Source organism: Amblyraja radiata, chromosome 12, assembly GCF_010909765.2.
Source record: "Amblyraja radiata isolate CabotCenter1 chromosome 12, sAmbRad1.1.pri, whole genome shotgun sequence".
Taxonomy (NCBI): Eukaryota; Metazoa; Chordata; class Chondrichthyes; order Rajiformes; family Rajidae; genus Amblyraja; species Amblyraja radiata.
Genome location: NC_045967.1, coordinates 33,987,104 through 34,004,394, shown reverse-complemented (window position 1 = coordinate 34,004,394; position 17,291 = coordinate 33,987,104). Strand labels below are relative to the sequence as shown.

Sequence of the window (17,291 nt, the reverse complement as noted above, 5' to 3'; positions counted from 1 at the left end):
ACCTGACATGCCCGAAAATGAGGTGCGAACCTGGTGAAGCTACATACTAAATGTTCACATGCTGAACCGGAAAAAAATGGTATGCTGTTGGTAACATTTCAATAATCAACGTGTATGAGAAAACTTTCACAGAAGTGTCGCATATGGTGCGAAACACAGACAGTTAAACCACTACGAGCAAGAGGTTTCATCAAGCCAAGTCGCCAAATTTATTATCAAATGCACAAGGATGGTGAGTTGCAGAATCAAATGCAAATTTTGCTTGCAGCAGCATCACAAGCACATAGAATCAGACAACACACGAAAAAGTATAAACGATCCATACATTTCACAGAAATTATGGAAGGCAGTAAAAAAAAGTGTGCATGAAACAAGATATTAGTGCAAACCACAAATAGAAAAATATACATCCATGGTAGTATAAGAGGTGGTCTGTAGTGTAACTGTGCCCTGGCTGGATTAGGGATGTATAGGTCGGTTCAAGAAGCTGACACTTGTAGGATTGCAGCTGTTTCTGAACCTGGTGGCACTTCAGGTATCTGCACCTCCTGCTCAACACACTGGTGCACTCTAGTAACTAGGCACCAAAGACAGTGTGGTGTTTGGTGTTTGCACCCACCTTTAGTCAGAATTACAGCACAGGTGATGTTCAGAGGGATTGAGATGATCTTTGGACTTTGGTGATACAGCGCGGAATAGGTCGTTCAGCCAACGGAGTCCCTGCCGACCAGCAATCACCCCATCACTCGCACTATCCTACACACTAGGGACAATTTACAATTTCCAGAAGGCAGTTAACCTACAAACCTGTAAGTCTTTGGAGTGTGGGAGGAAACCGGAGCATCTGGAGAAAACCCACGTGCTCACAGGGAGATTGTGCAAACTCCATACAGACAGCACATATAGTCAGGATTGAAACCGGGTCTCTGGTGCTGTAAGGCAGCAACCCTACCGCTGTGCCACTGTGCCGCCCTAGTGATGTGTCTTGGCCACATTCTGAGGTGTTTCCCATTGCAGAAACTGATCTTCAACCATTTTGATTCATTCCAAGCAATGCCAAGAGGCAGCCAAATGAACCAGACGCAGCAAAGAATATGAGTCCCAACAACATCCCAGATATAGTGCTGAAAACTTGCACCTTGTACTTCAGACAGGCCACCAGTTCTGCAACATGAAGCAGTTGCCTGCAACACCAAATATTTCTACAACTGTGGCAAAGATCCAGAAAAAAAGAGCAAATTAACCACCAACTGATCTGTGAGCCATTGATGACCCTCTTATATGGTACTGCTATATATGCGTTCAGTTGCGTGTTTAATTATGCTGGACAGCTGAGTTCCAAAATTAGTGTTACTCATGGAGTTGCCTGTTTACTTGTTTTCTGTGGGTGCCGTAACTTCCTGTTGGAATTATGCACATCTATCCTGAAGGACTGATAACTAAACAATGACATTTTTACTTGCTCCAGCTTAACAAGCCCATAAAATGCAACAGGGCACGGATAACATATCATATCATATCTTATCTATCTATTATATAAAAGTCTGTGCCTGTCGCCTGCCGTCCGTCTGGCTGCCTTTCTGCCTTTTGATTAGTTTCCATCGTGTGATGTCACAATGCCCAATGCTCGCAGATGTCTAATCACAATGCCCAATGCTCGCAGATGTCCAATCGGAATGGATCCATTTACATGTACGGCTTCCGGCTGCATTTCTTCCTTTGATTCACTGCAACTCCGAAACCAGACGCAGAATCGTCGACATCTTTTCCATTTCGGTAGAGATTTCACTTTTCTTTCTAAGTATCCGCTCCTCATTACATTTCGTCGTGTTTAAGTACACGTTTTTAATCAAATCCTTCCCCCCCCCCCCCCCCAATATTTCAAAAATAAACTGGCTTCACACCCATAGAATCAGCACCAGCCCCAGCCCCTAATGAACGTTCCATCGTGTGATGTCACAATGCCCGATGCTCACAGATGTCCAATCGGAATGGATTCATTTACATATGCCTTTGCAGGAGCCCCAGCCCCTGGTGAACGTTCCATCGTGTGATGTCACAATGCCCAATGCTCAAATACATTGTTGCCATAGAGGGAGTACAGAGAAGGTTCACCAGACTGATTCCTGGAATGTCAGGATTTTCATATGAAGAAAGACTGGATAGACTCGCCTTGTACTCGCTAGATTTTAGAAGATTGAGGGGGTATCTTATAGAAACGTATAAAATTCTTAAGGGGTTGGACAGGCTAGATGCAGGAAGATTGTTCCGGATGTTGGGGAAGACCAGAACAAGGGGTCACAGTTTAAGGATAAGGGGGAAATCCTTTAGTACTGAGATGAGGAAAACATTTTTCACACAGAGAGTGAAATTCTGGAATTTTCCCCCTCTCCCCCTCCCTCCTCCCTCCCCTCTCTTCCACTTCTCTCTCCCCCCACCCCTCTCCCCCTACAATCCCACTCTCCCCCTCCCTCCACACTCTTCCCCCTCTCCCTCCTCATTCCCTTACCGTGCACAGTCTCTGTCTTTAAGAAGGAACTACAGATGCTGGAAAATCGAAGGCAGACATAAAAAAAGCTGGATAAACTCAGCGGGTGCGGCAGCATCTATGGAGCGAATTGAATGGTCAACGTTTTTGGCCGAAACCCGGAAGAAGGGTTTCGGCCAAATACGTTGCCCTTTTCCTTCGGTCCATAGATGCTGCTGCACCCGCTGAGTTTATCCAGCTTTTTTGTTGTTGTACCAGCCTCTCTCTCTCTCTCTCTGCCCTTTTCTCTTCTCTCGACTGATGCACGCCCGCTCCAACCCCTCCCCCCCCCCCCTTCACCTCTCTCCCCATCCTAATCGCCTTATCTGAAAATTTCATGCATTATTTCCCGAGTTATTTATGAAAAAGTTCAAAAAATTCAAATAACTTGGAAAATAAACGAGATGGTCTCGCTGTCAATGTCATAAGGAATAGTAGAATTAAGGCATTCGGCCCATCAAGTCATGGCTGATCTATCTCTTCCTTCTCACCCCATTCTCCTGCCTTCTCCCCTGAACCTCTGACCTATACTAATGTCTGCAAGCAATATCAAAACCAGCCAGTCAGTGAACAACATTGCTGTCATTATGAAACTCAGTTCACCGGCTCAGATCTTCTCAAAGTTGCACAACTGAACACGAGTTGTTTATCAAGTGATATGATCAGAAGTCATATCACATGGTGCACATGTTTATTCCAGCTACATGCGATTTGAATCTTAGATTCATTTATCTGATATAACTAAACATCATAGTCAAAATTATTTAAAGTTTGGCACCATCCTGTAGCCCGTAAGAACTATATGTGGAAGCTGAATATCAGCATCTGCCAGATTGGTGCTCTGTTACTCTCCTGGGAGATGGTCAGAGAATGCAAACAAGGCAATTGACTGGGCATCTCCTGCAGCTAACATGTTTACAATGCTAAGGAATGAAACTAAATCTTGCCATTTTACAAGTTGATCTTTTGGGCCTTATAAAGCAATCAGCAATTATTTTACTCTTAAGGTGCCTTACATACATGGATATTTCTCTATAAATTAGGATCAACAGCTAACAAGGAGAGGTTTATGGAGTTTAGTTTAGTTTAGTTTAAAGATACAGCGCAGAAACAGGCCCTTTCGGCCCACCTGGTCCGTGCCGACAAGCGATCCCCGCACATTAGCCCACTAGGGACATTTTTTACTTTTACCAAGCCAATTATCCTACAAACCTGTATGTCTGGAGTGTGGGAGTAAACCGAAGATCTCGGAGAAAACCCACGCAAGTCACGGGGAGAATGTACAAACTCCGTACAGACAGCACCCATAGTCAGGATCGAACCCGGGTCACCGACGTTGCATTCGCTGTAGTGCAGCAACTCTACCACTGCACCACTGTGTGCAGTGGAATGCAATGAGATCTCAAATAACATCACAACTATAATATCCTAATATGGCAGTTTAATGATTCAAGCAACAAGTATACATGGTGTGTCAAAGGTCATGTCACTGGTACGCATATTTCTTTAACGTCCTTGCTTCCCGTTGAAACCATTAATAAATCTACTATAGTAACAACTGTCTGCATGTATTAATTAATACTATCACTTCACTGTTTACATTTATATAAGACCACCTTCGGTGGCTTCATCACTCTCAATGCATCCACTCAACAATAATTCAGAGAAATTACCTTACTCTCCACCTCCAACCACCATGGGATGTGTGTTATCTACTTAAGGCTGTGTCTCTAGGTCCTCCTGACTGTCCTGTCCAGTAATGGTTGCCTCATAGAACCAGTTCTATATTCAACCCCAAGGTTCATTCTGTTAATCATGTTCTCAATCACCATCCTCGCAGGCATCAAATGTGTGATTAACATCCACGTGTAACTCCTTTCACTTCCTTCACCTTATCATTCCTGCATTCTAATACTTTGGCAATCTCCAATGTCTCCATCTAGACAATTCTCCATGGATTGGTGGTCAGATCACTCCCACTGTGTCCCGTACCTGAAGCTGTCCTGTGTCTAGGCCCACCCTGTGTCTAGGGGCACCTCTTCTGACTTCTGTCTGTGAACCGATTTCTACAGTCAGAAACATTTGTTTTCCATAATTATTCATATCCTGAATCTTCACATACACTTCCTATAATTATTTTATTTCATCGAATTTCTTCTATGTTCACTCGAACACTACCCAGAATTAAATCAAAGGTGTGTGAACAGCATCCAGTTGTTAACAAATAGCACAAATCATTTGATTATTATTATTGCCAGCTTGGAAAACTTCTTTAAAAATGAATGGGAGAATTTACATGAAGTTGGGTTTTCATAGGTCAGGTCTTCCATAAGCCAGGGAGTCGCTGTATCTTATCAGAAACAATACCCGCTGTTTTGTTCACCATGCCTATGAGATGCTATGCGGTATAAGGATGTTAAAATGTGTTGGCTTCCATCTGAACAGGGCATTGTGACAAACTAAGTCAACTGGAGCCACTGACCAATATTCCCAGGTAGGCAAGGGATATCTTTTTTATATCGTTTGCATATCTTTCATTCATTGTTCTTTATTTTCTATATCTCTCGTTTCCCTTTCCCATGACATTCAGTCTGATGAAGGGCCTCGACCCGAAACGTCACCCATTCCTACATAGAACTAGTGTGAACGGGCGATTGATGGTCAGTATCGACTTGGTGGGCCGAAGGGCCTGTTTTCATGCTGTATCTCTAAACTAAGAGTCCACTGTCCTTAGGTCATGGGTTGTTTACATTACATAGATCATGACTCTACCCTCACCCCATAGCTGGGGGTAATACTTGACTCCTGCAAAGATCTCCATAAATTGTAATAGACTCAGGTGGATCCACTATTAAGCTTTGCTCTACACAACTGATGAACCCAATGGTGCTCTTTGTCTTACAGCCAAAGCTCTTATTTGTGTAACAAATTGCGAAGGGACTCAATGTGTTTGAAAAACCTTGTAAAAAATTGAGTAGTACTGTGGCATTACGAGGAAAGATTAGATTAGATTAGTTATTGTCATATACACCAGGGTGCAATGAAATTCCTGTTTGCTTGAAGTTCATATAGTAAATAGTATAAGGTAATGATAAATACTACAATAATTACATACAACAAGTGCAAAACAATGGAATGGTGCCAAGATTGTAGTGCAATCTGACGTAGTGCAAAATGAAAACCCACAGTGCAAGAACAAAAGAACCAAATGTGATAGAGTTAAGAGTTATTGTATGTGGCAGCACTTTCAATGGGTTGTGAAAGGGGCAAATGGTTCAGGAATCTGATAGCTATGGGGAAGAAGTTGGATGTCTGTGCTTTCAAGCTCCTGTACCTTCTCCCAGTAGGAAAGCTTTCTAATATTAGTCAGTTCTCTAGAATCTATATGGCTGCCAACTAGTCTTGGCCAAGTTCAAATGGAAAAAAAACAACTCTTGAAGCACTTAATAGTCAGGTAGTTGCAGTTCCTGAAATCCATTCAACTATCCATAGACATGAAGCAAGTCTAACATTGAGGTATTGAGAACCTAACAACTCCGTTACAATATCTTGGGATGTTGGCCATGGATGCAGCTCATTATCAACAGTTCTGTTCAGTTCCATCTGCATTGGGGATGACCAGCATTGTAATTACCCAGTCACTGCGCCTGCCCTCCTACAGCATTACTCTTCCATCTTCAGCTACCAATCCACCTATGGTTTAAGGGTCCGAGGAGTTGGTAGTAGCTGGCAGTCAATGGGGTTGACTGGTGGACAAGTGCAAAGATGGTCTTGTATTCCACAATACACTACACTTATCAGTGAAAAGTTGCTCTCATGCACAGATGATTCAGCAGACTCATGGTTGCCTTTACAACACTACTGATTTCCACCCACGCAAGATGCCGTGGTTGGAGCAAGCATTTGCCCATCAGTACAGGGTGGCTTGTTTAATTGGCCACAGTTATTCTAGGCATCCTCAGCATGTTTTCTTCCTGGATAGTGCACAATAAATCTCTGCAGGACCTTCCTGGAGAACCACATAAAGTGGTGCTGCAGCTTCCCACTGAAGTCATGATGAAAAACTGCTTCAACTCACTTATCTGTAATCTGCACCATCTTAATCATCATCCACCTCGAACAACAACTCATAATTTCCATTAAGGCCGTGCAGCTCCTTCCCACCACATCGTTTAAGATTTTTTTGCCAAAGACACTTTCAGTGAACCCAGGTTTGCAGTTCTGGTCTCACTCACCATTACAGGAAATATGTAGAGGCTTTAGAGAGGGTACAGAGGAGGTTTACTAGAATGATGCCTGTATTAGAGGGGTTCAAAGACAGGGAGAGGTTGGAGAGACAAATTATTTTCTTTGCACTGTTGACCTAATATATAAAATTATGAGAGGCATTGATAGTCAGAACCCTTTTCCGAGGGTGGAAATGTGCAACAGTATAGGGTATAGCTAAAATGGTAAGAGGGTGAAAGTTCATTGGAGGTGTGTGGGACAAGTTTTTTTTTTTTTTACACACAGTGTGGTGGGGGCCTGAAACACATGGTGGCAGTGGTGATGGAGGCAGATATGATAGTGGTGTTTCAGAGGCTTTTAGATAGACATACAGATGTTGAGGAAATGGAAGGATATGGATCATGTACGGGCAGATGAGATCAGTTTCACTAGGCATCATATTTGGCACAAACATTGTGAAAAAGGCCCATCCCTGTGCTGTACTGTTCTATGTTCTATGTTCTATGAAGGAGCCTCCTGCTTTTCAATGTCATTCCAGGTCAGAAACTATATCCAGTGTCCCTTCAAACATTGAATCCTTTGTCCAACCAGATCCAGTTAAATCCTGCTTTTGATCAGACCATCGGCCTCATCTACAAAAATATTTCTATAGAGACACTGCAGAGATACTCTAACGCAATGCGTCAAGGGTAAGAACTTTAACATGGGAAAGGCAGAACAAACTGGTGACTACAAGCCCAGGGTAGCGAGATAAAGGTGCAGTTTCAAGAGCTTTTTAGATTGTGGTTTGCGGTTTCAGCAAGCTCCCATACATAGCTCATGTCTGTCTCTGCCACCACTAGTAACATTTCCTTCCTCTTTCCACAGGTAACTACGTATCTCTGTTCTGAGTTCTACCCTGGGACTTTTATGATATTGTTTCCTCTTAATGAACAAATTAACTTGCTCCATTCAGAAAGCAACTAAACTAAACAGCACCTTGATGCAAACACAATGAGAGCTCACTTATGCCTCTACTAACTCAGAAATTTGAGGAGATTTGACATGTCACCAAACACTCTATCAAAATCTACAAGTATATGGTGGAGAGCATATAGATTGGTTGCATCATGGCCTGATTTGGAAATTTGAACAATTGAGAATGAAGGTCTGCACTGAACATTGTACTGGACATTGCTTCGTTCATCATAGACACTGACTGTCCCACCATCAAAGGGATTTACATGAAGGGATGCCTCAAGAAGGCAGCGAATAACATCAGTCCCACGGCACCTTGGCCTCGTTCCCTTCTCACTGATGCCAGAAAGAAGGTAAAGGAGCCTGATAGCTATTGCCTCCAGGTTTAAGAACAGCTTCTTCCCATCGATCATCAAGTTCTTGAACCACCCTGCATAACCCTAACCACAACCCTACCTGAACTACCTTAATCCTACCAAACCATAATGGACTTTGAAGTGGACAGAGTCTGAAGAAGGGATCTGACCCGAAACATCACCTAATCCTTTTCTCCAGAGATGCTGCCTGACCCATTGAGTTACTCACAGCATTTTGTCTCTATGTTAACTATGGACTTTGCTCTAATATGGTTGCTCTGCATACTTTGGTTTTTGCACTATCGTGGTCTAGTTAGTTTAGAATAACTGCTAACTTATTGTACATTCATTGATGTTATGAACACCTTGAGATTGCAAATCCTCTAATTTGTCAGATTTAACACGCAACAAAACAGGTTGCACAAAATCAGCAATGTGGCAGTTACACAGGAGGTGTGGACATAATTCCTCATCCGCAGAAAAAAAGTAACATTGGTTGCTAAATTGTAGAATTAACTGGAGAGTAAGTTCTTGAATATTAATCCTTATGGGGTAATTTCCTCGCTGTTCTCTATCTGATTGGAATAAGGCACATTAAAAAATATTTTTCATGATGTATTGGAACACTGATTTGATTCATTTGATTTTGACTAAAAATGTTGAAGCAACAACTTATATTTATTCAGGATCTTCAATGACAACCAATACTAAATTCCTTCACTACCAACCTCACGAAGGTAACCAATGATCTAGCTGACAAACAACATAGAAAGACAATGAGGCAAGAGGTGGGATTAGGAGGTGGGGAGTAGAGGGTAATAAGCTTGGTTTTTGGATGGAAGGAGATTTCAGACAGTACAAATAGATGTAGAAAATGAAAACCCGATCAATCAATATACTGTAACTGGAAGCAATTGAAACTGCAAATTCCTAAATATCTCTGGGACAATTTCTTCTGCAACTTGCGATGCTTCCACTTGGCATTGAACCAACATCACTACACAGGCTGAAGGCTTCAACGTACAGGGAGCCCTTTTGAAGTCTATTAAGTGATAATGAACACAACTGTTCTGGTAATTTTTCAAAACTCTTTAGATTCTGGAGTAGTTCCTGAGGATTGGAGGGTAGCTAATGTAACCCCACTTTTTAAGAAGGGAGGGAGAGAGAAAACGGGGAATTACAGACCAGTTAGTCTAACAATGGTAGTGGGGAAACTGCTAGAGTCAGTTATTAAAGATGGGATAGCAGCACATTTGGAAAGTGGTGAAATCATTGGACAAAGTCAGCATGGATTTATGAAAGGTAAATCATGTCTGACGAATCTTATAGAATTTTTCGAGGATGTAACTAGTAGAGTGGATAAGGGAGAACCAGTGGATGTGTTATATCTGGACTTTCAGAAGGCTTTCGACAAGGTCCCACATAAGAGATTTGTATACAAACTTAAAGCACACGGTATTGGGAGTTCAGTATTGATGTGGATAGAGAACTGGCTGCAGACATGAAGCAAAGAGTAGGAGTAAACGGGTCCTTTTCACAATGACAGGCAGTGACTAGTGGGGTACCGCAAGGCTCAGTGCTGGGACCCCAGCTATTTATAATATATATTAATGATTTGGACAAGGGAATTGAATGCAACATCTCCAAGTTTGCGGATGACACGAAGCTGGGGGGCAGTGTTAGCTGTGAGGAGGATGCTAGGAGGCTGCAAGGTGACTTGGATAGGCTGGGTGAGTGGGCAAATGCATGGCAGATGCAGTATAATATGGATAAATGTGAGGTTATACACTTTGGTGGCAAAAACAGGAAAGTAGACTATTATCTGAATGGTGGCCGATTAGGAAAAGGGGAGATGCAACGAGACCTGGGTGTCATGGTACACCAGTCATTGAAAGTAGGCATGCAGGTGCAGCAGGCAGTGAAGAAAGCCAATGGTATATTAGCATTCATAGCAAAAGGATTTGAGTGTAGGAGCAGGGAGGTTCTACTGCAGTTGTACAGGGTCTTGGTGAGACCACACCTGGAGTATTGCGTACAGTTTTGGTCTCCTAATCTGATAAAATACATTCTTGCCATAGAGGGAGTACAGAGAAGGTTCACCAGACTGATTCCTGGGATGTCAGGACTTTCATATGAAGAAAGACTGGATAGACTCGGCTTGTACTCGCTAGAATTTAGAAGATTGAGGGGGGATCTTATAGAAACTTACAAAATTCTTAAGGGATTGGACAGGCTAGATGCAGAAAGATTGTTCCCGATGTTGGGGAAGTCCAGAACAAGGGGTCACAGTTTTCGGATAAGGGGGAAATCTTTTAGGACCGAGATGAGAAAAACATTTTTCACACAGAGAGTGGTGAAACTGTGGAATTCTCTGCCACAGAAGGTAGTTGAGGCCAGTTCATTGGCTATATTTAAGAGGGAGTTAGATGTGGCCCTTGTGGTTAAAGGGATCAGGGGGTATGGAGAGAAGGCAGGTACAGGATACTGAGTTGGATGATCAGCCATGATCATATTGAATGGCGGTGCAGGCTCAAAGGGCCAAATGGCCTACTCCTGCACTTAATTTCTATGTTTCTATGATGGGACAATTTTGTGTCGCAGACCAGCAAGAGAAAGCTTTCCATGTTTGCGATGTCTTCACGAACTTTTATATGTAAAGTCATAAATGATGCGATTTCTACTCTTTCCCTATCATAAGGCAGGCCTTGTGCTGCTGAGTAAAAATGCAACTGAACAAAACCCAGCCACATGTTGATGATGTGTAATAGCCAGACTCTGAGACTTAAAGGCCAGCACATGGCTTTGCTAGAATGCAGAAGTGTTTAAGAGGGAACTGCAGATGCTGGAAAATCGAAGGTAGACAAAAGTGCTGGGGAAACTCAGCGGGTGCAGCAGCATCTATGGAGCGAAGGAAATAGGCTGAGTTTCCGCAGAGTTTCTCCAGCACTTTTGTCTACCTTAGTAATGCAGAAGGCTGGGCTCAAATTACACAATGGTAGCTGAAGGTTTGAATTCTGCTAAGAAGCAACTAACTTTAGAGCAAAACTATTAGATTGTTTTAAAAACACACTCAATTCACTAATGTTGATATGAAATACAAACTGCCGAAAAAATTAAATAAAAATAAAAAGTCTGGAAATATTTAGCAGATCAGGCAGTTCCTGTGGAAAAGATTTTTGACCAGCTGAGTGTACTATTTGGATCATATACTGGCCATTTTTATTGAAAGGCCAGACACAGTAACATAACATATGTGGCACCGGACCAGCCTGTCAAGCCATTTAGTCATGAGGCAACAGAGGGATTGTCTAATGACTATGATCGCCCATAAACTGAAATATAAACAGAGTAAAGGAGAATAATCTGAATATTTTGTCAGCATTTTCTGTGTGTATAAAATATTTTCAATTGTTGATATCAGAAGCAAATGCCTGGTCTGACTCCTGAGTGTTATTAGTATGGTCTATTGAGTCTTTCCTTCTTGTTTTATTTTGACGTAATGAGTTGAGGAAGTAGGCGTATGCTTGAAACCACTGATCAGAAAACATGTCATAGAAATTATATCAGGAGGCTCAAATCCATGAGCAAAAGAGCAAAGCAAAACCTACGTAGTCCTCTCAATGGAAATTCCACCGACAGAGGAATATAAAGTGTCTCTCAGTGAACCAGCAGCATTTTCAGTGAGACAGAGGCAGAAACAACTCAAAGCAGGTAAGAGTCTATGAAATTATAACTCATGTCTTCACCCACAGTCCAGTTGCTTCTTAATTCTTTATGATTATTGAGTAGCTGCCCAGGTGAGAGATTTAAAGTGAAGTACACAGAACCGCTGACAAACTCCACCCTTCATTGAGTTTTATTATGTAAAACCTTTGTAGTGAAATCACCAGATATTTGGGAGAGTTTGAAGAGTTTGGTTGTTCGACATCATGGTTGGGGGGGGGGGGGGGGGTCATTTGTTGTGTTTTGATTGTTTATTATAAACTAATGTTAGTGTGAACAAATGTACTGCAATTGAGCATGGGATGGTATTCAGATGGTGAGAGATCAAAGGTATAGACAGCAAATGTGCAGTTAATGTGGCAGGCAGAGGCAGACAGTGTGTATGTAAAGATCTGCGAAGTTACTGCATGCGTTAGCAGTGAGTGAGTGCAATTATTGTGTTTAGTTTGCAATATTATGTAATGTATTGTTGTCATATAAAAGATAATCAGCAGAGGATGCGTGAGTACTGACTGTTGGAGGTATAGTTTAATTTTTCTCTTAGGTATAGTTTAAATTTACTCTTACTTCACGTAGGTAATGTTAAGCATCTTAAGTATCGTTGCAGCTAGTGGGGGATATCTCATTGTACTGTAGATTTTCAGCTTGTGGGTGGTCAGAAGGCTTTGAGAGATCAGACAGTGAGTCACTCACCACAGAATATCCAGAACCTTTTCCAGGGACAGTAATTGCGTGGTTGTCCAGAAACATTTCTGAGTAGTGACTACCTCAGAAGATTGATGATGGGGAATTTAACAATAGTTAAGCTATTGAGTGTCAAAGGAGAATGGTTAGACACTCTCTAATCTATAACTGAATATTATTTAGTTTAGCATAGTTTAACTTAGTTTATTGTCATATATACCGAAGTATAGTGCAAAGCCTTTGTTGCATGGTATCCAGTCAGTTGGATAGACTGGGAAAGACTGTTTTGCTTCTTGTGTCAATAGAATAGTATTAGCTGATAGATTGGATAGCATGCAAAACAAATCTTTTCATTGTACCTTGGTACATGTGATAATAACAAACCTAACCTAAGCTAATTACAAGGACCGCTCATACCCGTTTATTCTCACATAATCTCGATCATCGGGAAAAAGATACAAAAACCATGAAAGCACATTAAACCAGTCTCAAGTCCAGCTTCTTCCCCGCTGTCAGCATACTCTTGAACGGACCCCTCCCTAATGACATCAGGGATGAATTTATTGATATTCCAAACTACCTCATAATGGCCCTTGCACTTCTTTTATCTGTACTTTCTCTGTCGCTGTAATACTATATTTTGCACTGTTTATTTTTCTCTTTTGCAGTACCTGATATACTCACGTGTATTATGGTTTGCTGGGATTGTGCATAAAACAATGTTTTTCACTGTTTCTTGGTACAGGTGATAATAATAATCAATACCAATAGATTACTGCCCCAATGTATTAAATGTCTGCATTTGATAGTAGAATCCACAGTATTTTGTCCAACATACATCAACTTTCAAGCTGCGCTCTTGAATTCTATTTCCCTTCAAGCTACATATTACCTGCAAGTTTCACCGTTTCTGAATCCGTATTTTTAATTTTAATATAAATAAGAAATCTGTTGGAGTCCCATAAACAAACACTTATGCACGACATATAAAACTGCCTGACGCCTCCTCATCTCAATACAATTCCTCAAAAAGCAACCATTGCAATTAATCTATAATTCAATGAACTTTCCCTACTCAAAATTTAGACTGAACTTTAACCTTAGCCAATCACAATTCGTGTCATATGCTGCATGGAATTTGAATTAAACCACCTGGTACAATTTTCCATTTGAGTTGTCACAACATCAAATTTTTGTGTAAGTTCAACAGATGTGATTTTCCATTTTTAAAGGTATTTTTCACATCTATAAAAACGGGCAATAAATAGATTCAATGATGATAATAATACAATTCAATTTCACATAATGGCAATATGAGCTGAGTTTTATAATTTAATTCTCCTGTTTCTTGTTGGCAACATATTTTTAGTGCTTCCCACAGCCTAACAGCTCACGTTTTGATGCATTAAACTGAACATTCATTGAGGCCATTTACTGCTGCAATATTATAGTATAAGGACTTGACTGTCATTAAGTTTACTGGATTGAACAAAGGCTTTGAAGTGTTCAGTGGCCACCACAAGCCTATTAACCACAATTGCTCAACTGAACAGCAGGCTAATGGGGAAACAGGGTGTGAGAAAAGTCTTCAAAATGTCACTATGTGTGAAGAACTGATTTCTTCATGACAGAACGTGTTAGGGTTTGGGATGGAAATGAGGATGTGGGTACTAGTTTGAGCCAGAAAACTAATTTAGGGGCAACTTATTTGACTCAAATACAACTAATACCCTAAATATTGGAAACATTGAGTTTCCTGATTGTCTAGTTAACTAGCTTTAGACAAATTTTCATTAATTTGCTTGCATTCTGATATGAAAATGCTCAACGATTAAGCCATTTTGTGTCCCTTTTCATTGTACCTGTACCTTACCACGTTGCGTATACACGAATGAACTCAATGTTTAACTTTAAACTTAACTTTAAAATATATATTAATATCTGAAAAAAATCAATAATTGCTGCAAGAGTTTAAAAAAGATAACATTCCACAAATGAAGAATTACCCAAAATAATTACAAACAATTACTATACCTCAGATAAGATAAGTGTTCAGTCTAAAATGTCTTGCTCCTGGATTGAAAAAAATGGGCCTGCTTCAATTAAGCTAACTTTTAACGTAATGGAATATTTTTGCTTACAAATTGAATCTTATGTTTTCTTTTCTCCCCATGATTTAGATGACAACCATGACTAACATGTCTTTGTTGGTGGTATACCATGACAACATCACCCACCCCACAATGAGCTCCAGTGCATCAGTCAATATATCGGACTGTGCAATTGAAGATGGCTTCCTTTCAATCATGTTGCCTATTTTCTACACTATTATCTGTGTGATTGGGCTGCTGAGCAACCTGTTGGCTTTGTGGGTGTTTTACTTCAACCAGAAGAAGGCAACGTCAATCTCTACATACATGAAGCACCTGGCCCTGGCTGACCTCCTCTTGTTGCTCTGCCTTCCTTTCAGGATCTCCTACCACATCGGACAGTATGCTTGGCTGGCTAAGTGCTACTTCTGCAAGATCATTGGGGCTTTCTTCTACATCAACATGTATGTCAGCATTGCATTCCTTGTGCTGATCAGCTTGGACCGCTATTTAAAGATCACCAGGCCTCTCCGCAAGTTCAGGATCCACAACATGAAATGGAGTTCGTGTATCTCCATGGGCGTGTGGGTCTTCACAATTCTGCTCATGCTACCCTTTATTGTGTTGAGCACCTTGAAATCAAAAGGCCCGCAATGCTTCAACTACAAGAAGCAAGATTTACCAGCCGGTTCAATGAACCTGGTCGCAGTCATTTTTATTTTCATACTCTCGTTGCTTTTCATAGTATCCTACACCAAGATTGCTGTCAAGCTTTACAGAATCTCCCTGGGGAAAAAAAGGGAGCAGATCAGGAAAGTGAGGACCAGAGCCATTTTGAAGACTTTTATCGTTCTTGCGATCTACATTATGTGTTTCATGCCGTATCACATTGTCCGAATCCCGTACGTTCTGTCACAGATAGACATAATCTCCAGCTGCCAATCGACGCATATCCTGCATGTAGCCAACGAACTGGTGCTGTGTCTCTCTGCCCTCAACAGCTGCCTTGATCCAATCATCTATTTCTTCCTTTCCAATTCTTTTCGCCGGACTATAATGTATGCCGTTCATGGAAAGTTCAACAAGAATTTTCCCAAAACCAACGGAACGATGAACAGTTTTAAATCCATCACAGAGATCTGAGAGTCAGAGCTGCAAACACCTGAGTAGATGATACAGAAGCAGAAAGTGTGGTCTTCAGGGTAGCATAGTCACAGGAGTCTTCTTGCTCGAGGGTGATGTATCAGGAAAGGCTTGGCATCGTTAATTTCCTGCGGATTTAAGCAGCCTTACCAGGTGGAGCACAAATAGCCACTTATGGATTCATCCTGTAACCAGACTGGCAAATACATAGGATGCTTCATTTAAAAACATGATCACAATAAGGAAAATCCAGTTACTATGGGACGAGGGCAGCTACAGTTATGTGGAGTCTGATGAATGCTGGAACTCCTGGAAATAGAAATATCAATGCAGGAAACCTTTGATGTAATCATACACGTATTTCCACTGTGGCTTTATCACAACAGAAACTTAGTGTTTTTGCAAAGATGCAAGACCTACATTATATCCAATTTATGGCCCTGGTAAAAGGGCACGAGGAATGCTCACTGTCATTTCACATGCTTATAACATGGCATCGTTTTAAAGTGCAATAAGGTATATTCCTCCTTGCATAGCCTCAAGGTCAGTTGTTGCAAACCTTCAGCTTTCAACTTCTCCTTTCCAAGCTATGTGGACACCAGGACGTGTGGACTATCTGGAGAGAAGCAGAAGAAACTTCGCAAAGTTTTTCACTCGCCTCCCAGAGCACAAGTTTTATGGAAAAGCAAATTCCACGGGGACATTTCTTAAAGAGAATAATTATTGTTTTAATGAGAACCCACCTTATCTGCACTAAAGACACCTTTTGTCCTGCTGGATGAAATAGAAATGAACCACAGGGAAGAGAACAATAGGCTGTGAATTCATTTTCTAGTGCAATAAGCAAAATGGAGTAGTCAATACATGAACTGACTAAATATATTGTGGCTTAAAGCAGTCTTATTTTATTAATAATTGTCTTTAAATGGAGCTAAACTTAAACCATTAAAGTTATTAAACTGTAAATAAATGCAATGTGCAAATGGAAATTGTATATAAAAATCCACAAATTATGCTCAGTGTTACATCAAAATTTAGTCAAAAGGTAATTTTGTACAATTTAGCTTTACTCAAATAAAATATTTTATTTTTACAATTAATTTTGGTTTTGAATTTTTAAACAGAATTATTTGCAGAGACTGGGTGATAGTGTTGCTGTCTCCTACATTTGCTGGATCTCTCCTTTGCTAACCATTTTAACTCCCCTTCCCACATTGACTGTCTATCCTTGGCTAAAATGAAATCACGTGCAGCACCTCGTGTTCCGCTTGGGAGCTTGCACCCAATGGTATGAACATTAAATTCTCCAGTTTCAAGTAATACTCATACCTCCTCTCTTTTGCACTGCACCCCACACCCTCTTCCTCGCCTACCACCCTCCTCCTTTCCCCACCTCTGTAGGCTCATCTCCCATTCCCGAGTCTCCATTTCCACATATCCTCCCCCTCACCCCCTTCTGTCTGCTTTTCACTAATAGCCTTTGTCACTTACTCCACCCATCTGCCAGTCATTCCTCACATTCAACTGCATCCACCCACTTGCCAGACTTAGCTCCATCCTCAACTCTCATTCCAGTTTTCTTCC

General features: G+C 41.1%; 1 protein-coding gene across 1 annotated transcript; it reads left to right on the top strand.

Annotated features, from left to right (window-relative positions):
- The first annotated feature begins 11,687 nt into the window (after window positions 1-11,687).
- Window positions 11,688-16,662, top strand: LOC116979392 (probable G-protein coupled receptor 34). The gene is made up of 2 exons (XM_033030968.1): window positions 11,688-11,778; window positions 14,655-16,662. The coding sequence occupies exon 2, from the start codon at window positions 14,655-14,657 to the stop codon at window positions 15,705-15,707; it is 1,053 nt and encodes a 350-aa protein (XP_032886859.1). The 5' UTR covers window positions 11,688-11,778; the 3' UTR covers window positions 15,708-16,662.
- The last annotated feature ends 629 nt before the right edge of the window (window positions 16,663-17,291 follow it).

Excerpts from the sequence above, each read along its gene's own strand:
- LOC116979392 (XM_033030968.1), top strand. The coding sequence starts at position 14,655 with ATGACAACCATGACTAACATGTCTTTGTTGGTGGTATACCATGACAAC.